The 16,111-nt window shown below is 35.5% G+C and overlaps 2 protein-coding genes across 3 annotated transcripts; one reads left to right on the top strand and one right to left on the bottom strand.

The window, feature by feature from the left end:
• The first annotated feature begins 72 nt into the window (after positions 1-72).
• LOC144653759 (histone deacetylase 11-like) lies at positions 73-11,129 on the top strand. 2 transcript variants are annotated; one of them, XR_013570819.1, is made up of 15 exons: positions 73-238; positions 2,170-2,318; positions 2,545-2,645; positions 2,912-3,028; positions 3,526-3,568; positions 4,170-4,246; positions 4,632-4,694; positions 5,610-5,706; positions 6,430-6,499; positions 6,759-6,814; positions 7,035-7,087; positions 8,073-8,159; positions 8,870-8,951; positions 9,236-10,342; positions 10,377-11,129. XR_013570819.1 is itself a non-coding variant. In XM_078513859.1 (14 exons), exons 1-14 carry the CDS (start codon positions 87-89, stop codon positions 9,304-9,306), a joined length of 1,218 nt encoding a protein of 405 aa, XP_078369985.1. In that variant the 5' UTR covers positions 73-86; the 3' UTR covers positions 9,307-11,129. The 2 variants fall into 2 exon arrangements, 1 of the variants encoding a protein (XP_078369985.1); XM_078513859.1 differs by having other exon boundaries at positions 9,236-11,129.
• LOC144653761 (RIB43A-like with coiled-coils protein 2) lies at positions 11,027-15,398 on the bottom strand. Its single transcript, XM_078513861.1, has 6 exons — positions 15,144-15,398; positions 14,757-14,838; positions 13,837-14,119; positions 13,071-13,479; positions 11,697-11,863; positions 11,027-11,363 (listed from the first exon to the last, which is right to left on the bottom strand). The coding sequence occupies exons 1-6, from the start codon at positions 15,258-15,260 to the stop codon at positions 11,282-11,284; spliced, it is 1,140 nt and encodes a 379-aa protein (XP_078369987.1). The 5' UTR covers positions 15,261-15,398; the 3' UTR covers positions 11,027-11,281.
• Positions 15,399-16,111: the final 713 nt, after the last annotated feature.

The following is a 16,111-nucleotide window of genomic DNA, read 5'->3' as shown; positions in this document are numbered from 1 at the left end:
TGCAGTACACAACGTCCCTAAGAAACGACCTAGCCCCAGTGCTGGAAGCCGAGAGGCCCTGGATCCGAAAATTAAAATGGCGGACTATGCTGCATGATTTGTTTCCTGTTTTGTCGAGTTTTGTTTTCGCTTCTCGACATGCAGTTATTCTTGACTTAAAGCACTCTCTTTTCTGTCGACGACAAACAAGACGTGACATGTCAGTTCTGAAGAAGCTCACTAAAGAAGAACAAGATGGGTGAGTACAAAGACAGTGCAGGATTTTCTTGATCAGTGATCTGTAGGTTTTGAATGAATGGATTCATTTATGAGTTATCATCTGTGCGATAAAATATTAAAACTAATAATCAAAGATGTTTTAAAAGATTTCTCCTTTAGCTTAACTGAAGAACAAAGTCAGTTTGTAAATCACTTGAACGGTAATGACCGTGTACTTTTAGACGGCTTTCTATTTTAAATGACAGCTGCTTCCGAGTACAAGCATAAAAAAAATCACTAAATGTTGATATTAGGAGTTACAACTACAAGCTACTACAGTAAAACTAAGTGTTGGGTTAAGGCTCCTTTTCGGCCTTTGGTTTATAATGAAGGTTAACCAATTGGTTATGGGTCGATTGAGTCTGGGGTTTAACCTCAGACTCACTCAACCCAAAAACAATTGTTTAGTACTTGCTCTAAGCACCATGCAGCAGTTTTGTGCCAGAAAATGGTTGCTTTCTTCCAATGAATCAACCTATTTGCAACTTTTCAATAACTGCCACACCTTCCCATTATCTCATTTAAATGCCACTAGGGGACAGCACCTATACTGAATTATAAAAAAATGTACCTCAGGACCTAGCTCCTATGAGCCTGGTTCAATGGGCTGGCCCAGTTACTGAGATCTTGCCCCACTCCTATTTCCTTGCCAGAAATTTCATTGTGTTTGTATGAGAAGATGGGCCAGCCCGGTTACCAAGATCTAAGTTGTAGAAACTCTGTTCCAGGGACGGTGGAGCATTTTTCCAAGTGTGTGTGTGTGTGTGTGTGTGTGTGTGTGTGTGTGTGGGGGGGGGGGGGGGGGGGCTTAAAAGACTCTTCTCTTAGTAAGTCTTTATTTTTTCGAACATTCTAGGGGACTATACCCCCCTCCCCCAGCCCCCTGGCTCTGCCGTCCCTGTGTTTACAGCAACCAGGATGGAAATTTTACCGTATGCACACTCCAGCCCGGTTACTGCACGCAATGAACTTATTTTGAGAAAATAGTTTCGCTTCCGCAACTGGGTGGTCATAAAGGCATAATTTTGCCTTGTATGTATTGATTTACACTTTAGAAGTATATGAATTTGCTTTATTAGAAAAGTTGCAAGTGTTGATAAAGCTATGATAGTCGCAAACAATGCAACTTTATTTGTTGCTATTTTGATTTCATCCTGGTCAGTCGGGTTGAAATTTCCCATATAAACAGCAATAACATTTAATAAAAATTTTTCCCGGTTAACCCGACTGGGTTCATACACATGTAAAACAAGGCCCTTAGAATATTTAACTAGTATACAGGGTTTTCAAAACAAGCCAGCACCCGCCGGAGTTCCACCAGCTACTTGATTTTATGTCACCGGCTACTTTGGCCATGCCAATCAGCTTGTGAGAAACAAGCTTGGCTTGTCACAGCCACCTACCCTTCCAGTTGGGGACACCTACTTCAAAACATTTTGAAATCCCTGAGTATACACCTTGCATGTAGGTCATAAGAATAAAGAAATTAAAGTTGCTACCATTTGAAGGATTCTATGCGTGGTACCGATGTGTGGAATAGCGCCAAATATTCGCCTTGCTACCTGCCCACTTTTGTTGATAAATTCCAGAGATTCCTGTTTCTCACATAATATGCCTCCTTGCCAACACTGTTGTTGCTGTTGTTTGGGGCTGTAGCTCCACTTCACCTCCCCCTCCTCCCGCTCTTCCTCCCCCCCCCCCCCTGCCCGGTACACCTATGACTATGCACAGCTGGCCCAGTCTTTCATTTCAACATCAGCAAAATGGGGGGAGTTGAACTGACTCATGCTTCTATCACAAACCACCTGCAAAGGGTTGGCTGTATTTGCAGGATAAACTACAATAAACACATGATTGCTAATTACAAGTTATTGGAAAACCACTGCCCACTTTCTGTTATTTTTTCTGCAGTGCTCAGGGATGTCATTTGTATGTGGAAGTGAAAGCCAACCAGTGGCCCATTGTGTACTCTGCAGATTATAATATTGGTTTCCTGGGTTTGGAGAGACTCCATCCATTTGATTCAGGAAAATGGGGAAAAGTTTTTCAATATCTAAAAGGTAACAAAAATCTTATTTGAAAAGTTGTTTTAACAGCTTGTCTGCTAATTTATTTTTTTTCTTGTTGCCCACCTGTCTGGATCCCTTCAGTACCCAGCTCCCTGGGTGATGTACTGACATTGAAATAAGTCACATGATTACTTAATTTATGGTGCTCATGCCATGCACTACATTATTAGCAGTCAAGGTTAGATTAAAGCAATCATGGTAACTGTTTTTGTATCAGATGCAAAGATGGTGGATGAGGCAACGGTTGTAGTTCCTAAAGAAACAACAAGTGAAGATCTGTTGGTTGTACATACTCAGACCTACTTAGACAGCCTTAGGGTAAGCTCTGTGTGCAGTTATATGTAGCACCTTGTGAAACATTAGAAACATAGAAATCTTGTTAACTTTGTACTTTATAATGAACATGTTTTGATCAACCAAATCATCCCACTTAATTACCCCTATGCTTATTTGACAGTTTGATGATATGGCTAATAAAATCCCTTAGTTAATAGCAAATGAGAGAATACTGTCACCTGGTTTATGTGGCATGAAATATACCTGGTAATACAGTTAATACCCTGTAATAAATGTTTTCTTTCTAGTGGAGTGTTAATGTCGCCATGATATGTGAGGTACCTCCAGTGGCACTTCTTCCCAACTTTATTGTACAACGTAAAGTCCTCAAGCCCATGAGAATACAGACTGGAGGAACAATACTGGTGAAGTTTAAAGCATGGATGCTTACTATTTATTCCTATTTTGTATTATTATATCTTCATGTAGTACAGTCGACAGTTCTGTAATGTGAGCAAATCTATATTGTGTTCCAATATAGAATAATGTTCTGCCAAAATTTACATTGTATGTAGATCAGTATTCTGCAAAAATGTACATTGTATGTACGGTAGATCAGTATTCTGCACAAATGTACATTGTATGTATGGTAGATCAGTACTGCACAAATGTACTTGTATGTACGGTAGTCAGTATTCTGCACAGATGTACATTGTATGTACGGTAGATCAGTATTCTGCACAGATGTACATTGTATGTACGGTAGATCAGTATTCTGCACAGATGTACATTGTATGTACGGAGATCAGTATTCTGCACAGATGTACATTGTATGTACGGTAGATCAGTATTCTGTCATGATAATGTAGACTAGTACAGTGTAGTTCCATAGCACAATAATATTATTGATATTTTATCACAGGCAGCTAAACTTGCAGTTGAAAGAGGCTGGGCAATAAATATTGGTAAGAACATTTGTAATAGACCTGTTCTCTTAGTCCTTTTCATTTTTTAAGAGATATTAAGGGTACACTAACTAACAGCTTGTTATAAAGCTTGTGAATTTTAAATTTGAACTTTTAGCTTTTTTATTTTTTCCCCTAATAATATTGTTAATTGATAAATTTTCACAAAAAGTTAATGGTAAAAATAAGCGACGTTTCGACCGATCTTCAGTCATTATCAAGCTAAGTGTAAGAAATAAAATTTGCATAGATATATATAGCTACAAAGAGGTAAAAATGTATGAGAAATATTAATGAAGTAAAAATATGTAAAAATGTACTACCGGTAAGTAAAAAGAATTTACAACATAGTTGCTAAAAACAATAAAAGGCATGCAAAGCTAATAAATAAATATTATTTGAAAACTTTCGTACGTATAGAGTCAGATTGTACATTGAGACTAGGTCTTAGTTCGGGAATAAAAAACATTTAAAAACAACCGTTTTACATTTCTTTAAATTCCCGGGCCAGAGTGTTCCCGAGTAAGTTTTCCAAATAACTATGTAAATTTATTTTGCATGAGTGTGTTACTAATTATTAAACCTGGTGACATTGGTTTAGGTGGTGGCTTCCATCACTGTTCTGGATCAAAGGGAGGAGGCTTCTGTGCTTATGCAGATATAACATTAGCAATCAAGGTACTTACAGTAGAAAGCAAACAAGCATCAAATTATGAACAAATAAACACACAATCAATGTAGTTATAAATACAGTACCTTAATTATATTTCTAATACTCACACACATTAAAGGTCCAGCCAGCAAGAGAACCAGTGGACATCTTACACTTGTATGACAGTTTACCATAATTTACCCACTGTCTTAAGTTAATTTGTTATTAAGTGTCAGGGCTCTAATGGTAATAAAAGTCACAACTTGTACTTTTTTCTCCTTTTATATCAATATTTCACACCTTTTTAACTGTACCTCGTGAGGATTCATGTTTAATAGCACCTGCTATAGACTGTGTTCACTCTTGACTACCATTTTTTTAAACATATGTTTAACTTGACTTTCTTTCTAGTTTCTTTTCAAGCATGTGGATAGTGTTACCAAAGCCATGATTATTGATCTTGATGCCCATCAGGTATTTAGTTTAAGTAATGTATAGCTGTAGTGTGTTTTTGTTCCTCTGGTATAAAGCTATTATAAACAGGATCCAGAATGTTTCCAAACTTTCAGCATTTTTTTCCAGACTCAAATTTTCAAGTTTATAAAACAATTAAATTGCTCATCTTTTCTAATTTATAAACAAGTTTGATGTACCAAGTTACAAAAAAAGATGCCATACTGTTATTAAACATAAAAAGTGGCCCTTTTGCTTTTAAAAGCAGAAATAAAGTGGACATTTTGCTTATTTATCAAAAGTATTGCAACATAAATAAAGTGAAACAAAATAAATAAAATTACCCACCCCTACCCCCAAAAAGCAGCTATTTGAAAATGCTTGGAAGGTGGAAATTAAGTCAGGTTTATTCAGTTTACGGGTGCAATTTTTTATCTTTTTCATACCTTTTTTGTAACTTTTTCCAATCTGTTTCATCAGTTCACCAGTACAAAACCAGGCTTGCTTCCAGATCAACTTATTATATTAACTCTGTCAAAACAAACTATGGTAAATTCAACATTTGCTTTGCTGCTGTAAAAGTTTGGAATGATTTGGATGAAAACATCAAATACCTCCCCCTCAAAAAGTTCAAAAATGAAGTTAAACTTGACATCTTACTAACAGAAATACTGCCAACATTAATGAGTGTTCATCTGGCACTTAGTAGTTACTTAATATTTAATACTTATCTTCCTTATTTAGCTTTTATACATGTATATATATTTTTTGCTATAGAATGTCTGTGTTAGCTTTAACGTTTTTCATTAACCGCTCTTTTTTCCTTTGCTTTATTGCCAACCACCTCCTTAGTATTAATGTAATTTAACTTCACTCAGCTCGATAAGCTTTTTAGTTTTTCTGAGTGTTATTACCATATTCTATTTTAATTATTAGGGGAATGGTCATGAAGCAGACTTTGATGGAGATGAACAAGTGTACATCATGGATGTCTATAATGCCTACATCTACCCAGGAGACAGGAAAGTCAAAAGTAAGGGGGGTTTACTTCAAGGTTACTTTTAAATTCATTACAATCCATTAATTCACTAAAAGACAACCTAGGATCAGCACCAAAAAATTAAATTTGCATTACACCTAGCTACAGTCAAACACCACCAAGATACAACTAGAATAACGAAATGATTTATTTGTTTGTTATTTTATTTGTTATTTTGATTATTGAAAACCATTAATATTAAGGAATCTTATCATTACAATTATCAGAATTAAGTTAATCATTTGGACTTTCTACTAGTAATGGACAGAAAAACATTGCACACTACAAAACTAGTGAGCAGGTGTCATTTTTGTCTCAGTGGACAGCTTATTAAATTAGCTACTATTATAAATGAATGTGTGTCCAGCAGCAAAAAAAAAAAAAATTTTCAGGTCTTCAGTAGTGTAAGGCCGCATTTGCATTAATCATATATATATTTCATTGCTACTGCTGGACACACATTCATTTATCTCACATATACTTGGGCCGAGTATCATGTCCACCATAAAGGGATTACCCATATACGACCACTCTCATGTGACTTTGATAGCTCAGTGGTAGAGCATTGCACTGGCAACGCAAAGGTCGTGGGTTCGACTCCCGCTCAGAGCCTGAAAATTTTTTTTTTCAGGTCTTCAGTAGTGTAAGGCCGCATTTGCATTAATCATATATATCTATAGCTACTATTATATTTTCTTAAAATGTTTTTTTCCTCAGGTGCAATAAAGAAAAATGTGGAGTTAACTCATCACACAGATGACAAAACATACCTTCCACTATTAAGAAAGTGTGTGCTCATTTCGCTCTTTTTGATTTTATTAAATATCAGAAAATTAATTAATGCTTTAACTGCATCTCACTCAAAAATGTGTTTCATCCTCAAGTTTGTTTGGTGTTTTTGCTTTAATAAATATAAGTATTATTACTTTTTATCATTTTATGCCTCAGGCCAGATATGATTTAATGCTTTAGTTTTCATTGAACTGTACATTTAATGATTGTCAGTAGAATTAAATGTACTGGTATTTGGTGCTTCTTTATTTTAGACACATTCCTGAAGCATTGGATGAATTTAAACCTGATATCATTGCATATAATGCTGGTAAGTTGGCTGTTGTATGGCTTTGTTATTGTCAGTGATTACTGATATTGATATTGCTTAAGCTTGACAGAACAAAACTTAATTTAATTTATTTTATAACATTTGTAATCAATTTCTGTCATTATTTCAAAAATCTTTAATGTCCTATGATAGCCTACCAATTTGGATATTAATTATCATGATTTTAAGTTTTAATTAAGCAATTTATTTTCTCTTTAAGGGACAGATATTCTTATGGGGGACCCTCTGGGTAATCTGGCAATCACACCTCAGGTAGGGCTTAAACTTAATAGTTTAAAATTCTAGCACTAGATACAATTTTGTAAATTATATAAAATTATGATTTTATAGTTGATTTCGACAAACTTATCTTCAACACATTGTCACATATTAGTTTAATTTATTTTATATTTGACGTGTAGTTTTTTTTTTATTTTGCTTATGATTGTCAAAAAACTTTTCTTATTAGTAAATAATACCCGAACCCTAATTCCATCCAGCAGAAATGTTCATTTGGTGACTGCAGACTATGTATAGCTTGTTTTTTTTTTATTTTGTTCAGGGGTCCTTTTTATAGTTTCATCAATATAGGGTATTCTTAAAAAAATTCAAGCTATTGCTTGAAATCTTTTGGTTAGATGGCCATAGCCCAAATCACAACCTCACAGCTCACAGCTCATGCAGAATTCACTAGAAATAATCCTTTCAAACAACATTTAGCTTGCTGACCAATTGCTTCATTCTCATAACCTGCATTCATGCCATATAACTTCTTACTTATAAAGTGCTGATTGCATGTGGAACTGAAATACAGTAAAAACCCGCGTATAAGAACAAGTGGATTAAGAACACCCAGGCCTGATTTTAGGAAATAAAGTACCATTTAAATAAGAACACATTCAACCTGAAAAATGAAAGTTGTTCTTATATGGAAAAATATCTACACTACTTTTCATTGCACACATAATAGTTCCACCCCAATTACAGTACAGTATTGCCTTGATTTATCAATTTTATTAAAATTAAAATACAATTGTGTGCATATATATTGATTTCATCTATTGGTAGCATAGTATGTTCCTTATTTTAAGAAACTTTTTTAAGAACACTTAAGAACACTTACAGGCTGATTTTGCAGATTATAACCCTTTATATAAGAACCAAATAAGCCTGAACCGCCAAAATAGGTGTTCTTATACGCAGGTTTTTACTGTATCCAAAATTATGCTTTCATTGTTAAAAATGTTTTTTACCTAAGGGAATCATTGAAAGAGATCAGATTGTATTTCAAGAGGCTCGGCAGAGAGGAATTCCAATCTTTATGTTAACCTCTGGAGGATACCAGGTAGAAACAATAATAATATTATTAATATAATCAATAAAAGTATACACTGAACATAGCTGCTATTTTAGTTCTGCATGAAAACTATAATAATTGGCTATTAGCTGAAGCAAAACTTGTAAATGGAATAAATTATGCTGCCAGCGGTATTTACAAACTTTTTAGATAAATTAATTCAATCTGCTTTTTCATTGCTCGTGATATCTACCTCAATCTGGTGTGCTTAAGCTATATCATAAACTATTCCCTTTTGGCTTGATTTTTTCTGAATATTTGTCACTTAAAAATAATACAGGAACTTGAAATTTACACAGTCACATAATTCAACTGAAATGATTACAAGGTTTGGTCTTTATGCCAGGTTGTTTTTATGCAAGTACCGTATAATTAAATGCCCCTGGCGTTTATTTCAAATTTGTCTCCGTGGATCCAGGGTTTATTTGAATGGTGCAGTTTATTGGAGCAAAATGTTTATTAAACCAGGGTTTTTAATCATTATTTGTGACATGAAGGTACTTTGCCATCATACCTAAAGCATATTACTTAACAAATAAATGCCTGGAAGGCTTACTTACAACTCTAGCTTGGAGACCCGGCGTTTATTCGGGGCCCGGCGTTTAATCGAGAAAATAATTATGGTATGTTACCACGTAAACCATGGTTATCTTGTAACGATTTCTGATTTGAAGTACTTTGATCTCGTAATACTGTAGAGAAGAACAGCCAGGATCATTGCAGACTCCATCCTTAACTTGCAAGAACAAGGACTCATCAGTTGCAATTATTCAGAATCTGGTAAGTTTCTGTAAAATTTAATGCCAGTCCTTCTTACTTAGCAGCTGTACAGTGCGTTTCATGTTATTATTGAGAATTCTGGTTGTACATGGATCTACATTTGACAAATATCCCCTACTTGTAATTCTTGACTTGATCTTCTTTAAAGTTATTTTTTATAAATAGTTATTTTCAAGAATGAATTAGATTTAAATCTCTAATATTGGGAATTCACTGAGTGGGACATTTCTTTGGTTGGTAGCCAAAGATATGTGAGTAATTTAAATTCATTTATCACCTTTTAGGGCCACGAGGAAACAGAAGCAGCAAGAGTGACAACCGAACAACATACAACACTTTTGAACATCATCTGTAACTCAAAAGGATCTCAATTAATACTAAACCAGCAAATGTTTGCAAGGTTACATCTAGAACTTTTAAACAACGAGATATACTCAGTCAGTCAATCTGATGCTGTTTTTATTTCATTTTTTTTACTTTACTTGCAACTCACTTTATACTGTCATTTTACTTTCAATAAAGTTTATTACTAAGTAGCTTTTTGAAGGTAAAACAGACCGAGATATTTTTTTTTTGGAATTTCATTTCCATAGAATTCTTTTTCTAGGCTTTAAAAAAGCCATCAATAATTCATAAAGAAAATACAAAAGAAATTAATGTTTAATGAGTGCCTTTATATCTGATAAAGACACGGCTAAACTTTACGTCTAATTTTCTAGGCCAAAATAACCCCAAATCTAAATATTAGTGCAAGAATGAGTTGATCTACGTCAGAAGATTTTTAAACCGTTCAAAAAATTCGCAGTTTGTGTTTTATCAAGTCTAAAACACTTGGCTGCGCCTCATGTTTTAAACTTGATAAAACACTGCTGCTCATGTATTAAACATTACTTGATTGCCTGTAATTCAATAACAATAGTATAACGTTTAGCTTTTATTATTTAAACTTGCACGAGGTAGATCAATATTAATTTTAAAAAATTGTTAATTTTATTGAAGACCTGGGAAAAAGATCTTTTGAGGGGTGAAAGAATTAAACAACTGGCAGAATTGGCATAAATTTCAACTTTGTTTGCAACATTTACAAAATAATATTTTTATTTCACTTTTTCTTGCATCAACATCTATTCCTGGGTTTCCAAACAAAAACCCATTTCTTTTTTGTAACATTATCAAATTAATATTTTTATTTTCAGACCCTGACAAAAATTTAAATTTTATTGGCAAATATTAATGTTTCATTTATAATAAAGACATCAATTTTTCAATGTTTTACATTGACTACCGTAAGCTAGTACGATGTATTCAGTCATGTTACATGACTTGGGAGTTTCACACTTCAATTGGCATTCCCAGACTCATCAGATGTTTTTTTAATAAATGACGACTGGGTACCAGTCTGATTAGATGAAGTTATGCTGAGAGCAAAGAAACTGACTGAAATTACCTATTAAACAGTTAGAATATTAAATGCAAAAATTAGTTTAATTTAGAATTGGAAAGTGTTTAAAGGTTAAGATATATATATGTACTAAATGATGTATACACTGTCCAGTATTCTAAGATTTAGGTCATTACTGTTAACCCTGATTAGTGTAACAAAACAAGGGTTAAAATGCTGTGAAGAAAATGAATGTCACAACAACTGTCAAAGTTTATTAGTTTTGGTCTGCTAGTGTTATCTCTGTTACAAAGATCTGCCATTAAGGCACTAAATTCCCCTAGCTGAACTTTAGTTTACACCCCTTGGACATGGGGGAACTTCTATATTATATACATGTGAAAAAGATATTAAACCTTCAATTACCCCCAATAGTGTGATCTCAGTACTTTAAGAAAATAGTATATATGGCAGGAACTTCTTGTGTATTGAGAAATCATGATTATTGCAAAAAATATCAGTTAATGTTTTGTTTTTTTACTGAAATTATGTTTTGATGTACAAAAGTGTTCAAACTCCATCCCTCGGAAGAGATTCTGATAGCTATAGGGGTTTAGAGAATCAAATGTGTCACTTTTGTATGGAAGTCCCCCCTCCCACGACTAAAATAACAACAAAATAACATTACACTGACTTGTTGAAGTCAAATACCTTTAATCAGGTCCATTACATATTAAGATATACATCAGAGTGTAAATAAAATTCTGAAGACTAAATAAAATTCTTTAAAATGGCAACATCTTGCAGATTCATGCTTCTTTTGCATTAGTCCAGTTTCTTAAAACTTGGCAAAATAGTCTCAGAACATGCATGGTCCTTAAAAACACTTGCTGATTTAAAAAGTCAAAGATTAAATTGTTTTGTACACTATTAAACTGACAAGGGCACTTCATCTGCTTGTTGTGTTAAACTGCATAAAGTAAGCTGCTGTGGGAACATTCGTGTAAACTTCTTTGTCTATGTATTCAAGTCTGTAAATAAAGAACAAAAATATAGAATAAGTTTTGGGAAACTAGTGTTAGGGTTAACTTTAGTACTAAATTGTTAAAGAACAATCCCTTGGTCTCAACAATGAAGGAAGTGGCCTAGCCAGGGAGCAGCACACACAGAACTTAAACCTGGATGTCATGGGGTCTACCAAATCGTTTGTATAGCCAAATGGTCACCTTCCCATCAGAAAATGATCTTTGTATAATTTATAATGCTGTCTTCATGCATTCAGGGTGAATGTGATGCTTCTAGCCTCTATGATCAAAGCTACTTCTACTGTTCAGTGATGTAATTTTACATCACTGAATACTTACTTGGCTGTCTGTTCAGCTGACAGTCTTCTGTTTTCATCAGCCTGGTCTTTTTCAATCTCCCTTTTCTTTCTGTCAATGGCACGCTCAGCCAGTATTCCTGCCTTGGCTTGCGTCAACCTCAGTCTGTTGTATTCCTTTTCCTGCTCTTCTTCTTGCTGTTTTAGCCTCTGTAAACAATCAATTTGAAGACAAGAATTGTTAGACATGGGACTTCTTAGATGTCATAACTGCTATAGGTTTTGAGTGGTACAGTAGAATATAATTACATTTCATGTTATCAAACACAATTCAAGGCTTTTTACATGCTATTTCTAAAACTTTTTTTCCACACAGCATTATGCTTAGAATCACATTCCTAGTTGCCTAGCTCTCACCAATTTTCCTGAGCAATTGAATTTTAAACTTGTGGCAGTATGGACTTCATCAGACTATTTTGTTTTTGTTTTCTTATATACATACAACCCTAATAATAATAATATATAGATTTAGGCACGCCTAAAAGCGGAGCTCCCCATTTATTTAATTTTCACTGGAGTTTACAATGTTTTCATTCTAGTGAATAAGCGGCCAAAGTACTAATGTTTATGGCGGTTTATAGGTGCAAGACAAATTTAAATAGCTCACGGTTAAACTGAATGTCAGCAGTACGACAAAAATAATAATCTTAAAGCGGGGCAGTAAATTATCTGCTTTCTAGCAATAGAAAATAGTTTCGCGATCCTGTTATAGTTTCGCAGCAGTTTAGTAGACTCCACAATATCTATTACATTGATATAGGATATATTCAACGTGTATTACAGAGTCTGTCGGATTAGCTCAATCGGTAAGGTGCCAGTCTGCGAATCGGGAGGTTGTGAGTTCAAATCCCAGAGGGTCAATTTTTTTTTTTACCCCGTAGCAATAAAATGGTTTGTTTATTATATCAACCCGATTTAGCTTTCGAATGCTCCTTTATGTACGATGCTGGCTTTACAGATAGACACGAAAGTCATTGATCGATTTAATATGGCTCTCAATGTCCACTTTTTTGGCAGTCGATTACTTTTTACACGTAATTTTCAGCCACATTTTGTTTCATTGCATCTTGTTTTTCTTTTCAAACCTCTTTATATTTTAAAGGCCGCCTTTATACGGCTTCTTGCTTCACTCTTTTTACCATCAAACTATGGCCGCCATGTTGCGCGACTCCGTATGTACGTATGTACGCTGTTCGTACGCGCCCGCGAACCATGCCGCTATCCATGTTGACCAGTGACCACGAAAACTCATTTCGATAGTGTTCCTTCTTTCATGGCTATGGTGCTACACTTAGGAGCTCCGCTAATAATTACTTACAAGGTATTTAAAAAATATCTACAGTGAAATAGGCCTTACCTCCTTTTCTTCCAGCTGCGCCTGTTGAATGCGCCTTATTTCAGCCAGTTGAGCTGGGCTCATTCCCTTCCAGCGATCAGTAATAACCCTGTGTGGTCCAAATGCACTCTGAGCCACATCAGGATTTTCTGTTAGCATGTCACCAAACACAGAATTGGAAATTTCAGTAAAGTTGTCATCTTGTTCTTGTTGTTTCTCTGCATCTTCCTTGGATTGTCTCTCTCTAGCTAAAGCTCGATTCAGGTCTTTTGCTGCCATATTTATTGCACGGCGACAATCTGCTTCTGCACTTGCAAGTTCACATGCCCTTTGGTCCATTTCTCTGGCTTTTAAATCATATAAGTGGTCTGCATACTTCTGATTTGCAAGGGCTTGGTCCCTTTCATTTGTCTGTTGTTTTATCCATTCCCTGTAGATAAGGAAATATTGAAATAAATAAGTTACCTTTAAGTCTAAACTTAAGATATCTCAGTCAATGCTTCTGATGAGGTGTTCTTTAATGTGGTAGAAAGTCTGCATTTGAACCATGAAGTACCGTATGAAGCGGTTGCTTAGCATGAAGTGACAGGGGATTTTGATACTCCTGCAGGCGAGTCATTCTTTTGTATGTTGCTGTTTCTTATTTAAATATTTGAAAATTGGGATTACTTTTCAACCTTTAACACCAGAGCTTTTGGAAGTGGCAAGGATCAGACATCTGCATATCATCCCCCAAGAAGGGGTTGGTTATTAAAAACACTCAGCTCAAAGATGAACAAGTGCTTACCGTGCTTGTTCTTGTTGTAACTTTTCTCGTGCCTTGCCATTTAAATCTTCACCAACAAACTTCTGAAGTGATGCAACACCACATCGCGGGTCGTCATCTGATACTCTGGCTGGCTTGTCTTTCTTTAAACTGTCAGGATCATTCAGGTCAAACTCTCGTCGAGCATCTGGCTGTTGGTGGGATTGGCGGAACTCGTTCACAGCCTTATTTAGCTCACGTATGTCATGTTCTTGGCGTTTTTGAAGTAGGACAGAAATCTTATCATTTCTTGTCATGTCAGCAGCTGTAACAGGAGGGAAAATGTACTCATTAATTAGCAGAAAATAACAAAATTACATTGTGCATTATGGCCCAGACTGATGTTTTATTTTATGACTGTGTAGTTCTGTATCACTACATAGCAGAAGGGGTGTTATACTCTGTACTTGCAAGAGAGTGGGAAGCACGAGAGGCTGGACAAATACTGTACATTAAATCACAATCAAAAGTACAAGGATCTCAACCGACTTGGTTGCTAGTGCAATGTAAACCAGCATAACAAATCAACAATCAAATGAAGACTAAAAATTAATTTACACTACCTAATGTACATGTTACACTAAGCTGCCACGAAAGATTTGATTCAATATTTCTTTCCTTTTTTATGACCACTGCATGACAGTGACATCTCTGATAGAATAGAATCTTTCACAAGTTTTTTCTCTTGTTGACACCCTTGAGAAAATTACTTTGGGTAAGCCTAGAACGTCTGTTACGCTGAGTTGCTTCAGTTGTGTCCGGGAGTTGAATACTTCACTACATGACTGTACAGTTAAAACTCTCATTAAAGTTGCTCTGTTCAGTAGTGTATAAACAAATCAAATAGTTTAGGAAGCCAGGGTCATTTAATTTAATAGCTTGAGCTGGACTCCAACACTTACCAAAAGCATTATGTCGTCTTTCCTCTTCAACTTCGCGTCGTGTTCTATCCTGCACTTGCTCACTCAGTGCATTTAAGTCAATCTAAAGGAAATACAACAGTACAGAAACCTTAAAAAAAATTCCCACGGCAACAAACAGTGTAGGTAAAACAGCCGTGAGTTCCACAGGTGGTTCGTTCGATTCCATATCCTTCAAAATTACGGTATAAGCTTACTCATTTCCAATTCGAGACGCATTCATTTATGCGATGGATTATACCCAATTACAACAAACACAGAACACAAATAAAGAACCAACATACATTTATCCATCCATAGAATTGCACCAAACTAGCTAGGGTCATTTAAACTACGCTGTAAATGAATTTTACAAGAAGCAATTCTTACCCCGATGGTTCGTACTCGGGCGTTGAATATTCGACTTTGCCGCTGCAACTCTCGATTACGCCGCCTTTCTATGGCGGCGCTTTCCTTCATATCCAAAGGAAGATCAAGCTTATACATTTTCTCTCGTTCTTGAGATCTCTAGCGCACTAAAATGATGATCACTGCTTTACCTTTGCACTGTTCTTGGCCTGTATCTAAAGCAAACTGTGTTGCTGGCCGCCTTTTGTAATCAGTTCTTCTTGCTTTGCACGGTTGCTAAGGAAACACTGTGCATACCATGATGCATTGCGTGCTACCACACTCGCCTCAATCCCCAACGGTTTATGATTATTTTGCTCCAAAATGTATGCCAAAAAATGCTTAAAATTTGCTCAGATTTTCAAAAGTTGTATTAAATCTAAAAAATTGCAGTCAAAAATTAATTACCACTATTAACGATTGGTTTTCCCTTTTGGGAAATAAAAGCTCTCTCTCGGGCTCCGAATTTGCTAGCCAAATACAGGCTCCTTTGTCTGGTTGCAAACTGAATGGGGTCTCCTAACACTCTTTCCTCGTCACTTGAAGAAGATAACGAGACGTCTGCCATTATGTTTTTATACAGCACATCAATGTATTTGCAGTTAAACACCACAGGTTACCTTGTGGTCAGCCTGTTCTCCCCGGCGCCGCCTACCCCTTCCCCTTCGGCAAAAAGAACTTTTTTTACAGAGATTCAGAAACGTGCTGAGATGTTTCTAGAACAGTTCCAGAGTTTACTTGTACCATATGGTCTACAAGGAATGTCAATAACGTAAACAATTCTAGCATTTCGGCTCAAACTTGCTCAAAAGCTGCCGAAATTATGCTTAATTTGGAAAAGTTGCTCTCCTTCAAAAAAGTTGCTCGGAATCCTCAAAGTTGCCGCGCACAATCTAGGTGGTATTCTTTATTGCTGTGTTATTATAAAATGTGTTTTTAAGGGAATAAAC

This window comes from Oculina patagonica, chromosome 5, assembly GCF_052425735.1.
Source record: "Oculina patagonica isolate OP01 chromosome 5, crgOcupat, whole genome shotgun sequence".
Taxonomy (NCBI): domain Eukaryota; kingdom Metazoa; phylum Cnidaria; class Anthozoa; order Scleractinia; family Oculinidae; genus Oculina; species Oculina patagonica.
This window is presented reverse-complemented; position numbering and strand designations above follow the sequence as displayed.

What these genes read in the sequence shown, in the direction of transcription:
- LOC144653759 (XM_078513859.1), top strand. Translation starts at nt 87, where the DNA reads ATGCTGCATGATTTGTTTCCTGTTTTGTCGAGTTTTGTTTTCGCTTCT. An exon ending in AGTTTTTCAATATCTAAAAG is followed by an intron (nt 2,319 to 2,544) that starts GTAACAAAAATC and finishes TTTTTGTATCAG; the next exon opens with ATGCAAAGATGGTGGATGAG. An exon ending in ATCTGGCAATCACACCTCAG is followed by an intron (nt 7,088 to 8,072) that starts GTAGGGCTTAAA and finishes TTTTTACCTAAG; the next exon opens with GGAATCATTGAAAGAGATCA.
- LOC144653761 (XM_078513861.1), bottom strand. Translation starts at nt 15,260, where the DNA reads ATGTATAAGCTTGATCTTCCTTTGGATATGAAGGAAAGCGCCGCCATA. An exon ending in TTACAACAAGAACAAGCACG is followed by an intron (nt 13,480 to 13,836) that starts GTAAGCACTTGT and finishes CCTTATCTACAG; the next exon opens with GGAATGGATAAAACAACAGA. An exon ending in CGCAGCTGGAAGAAAAGGAG is followed by an intron (nt 11,864 to 13,070) that starts GTAAGGCCTATT and finishes GATTGTTTACAG; the next exon opens with AGGCTAAAACAGCAAGAAGA.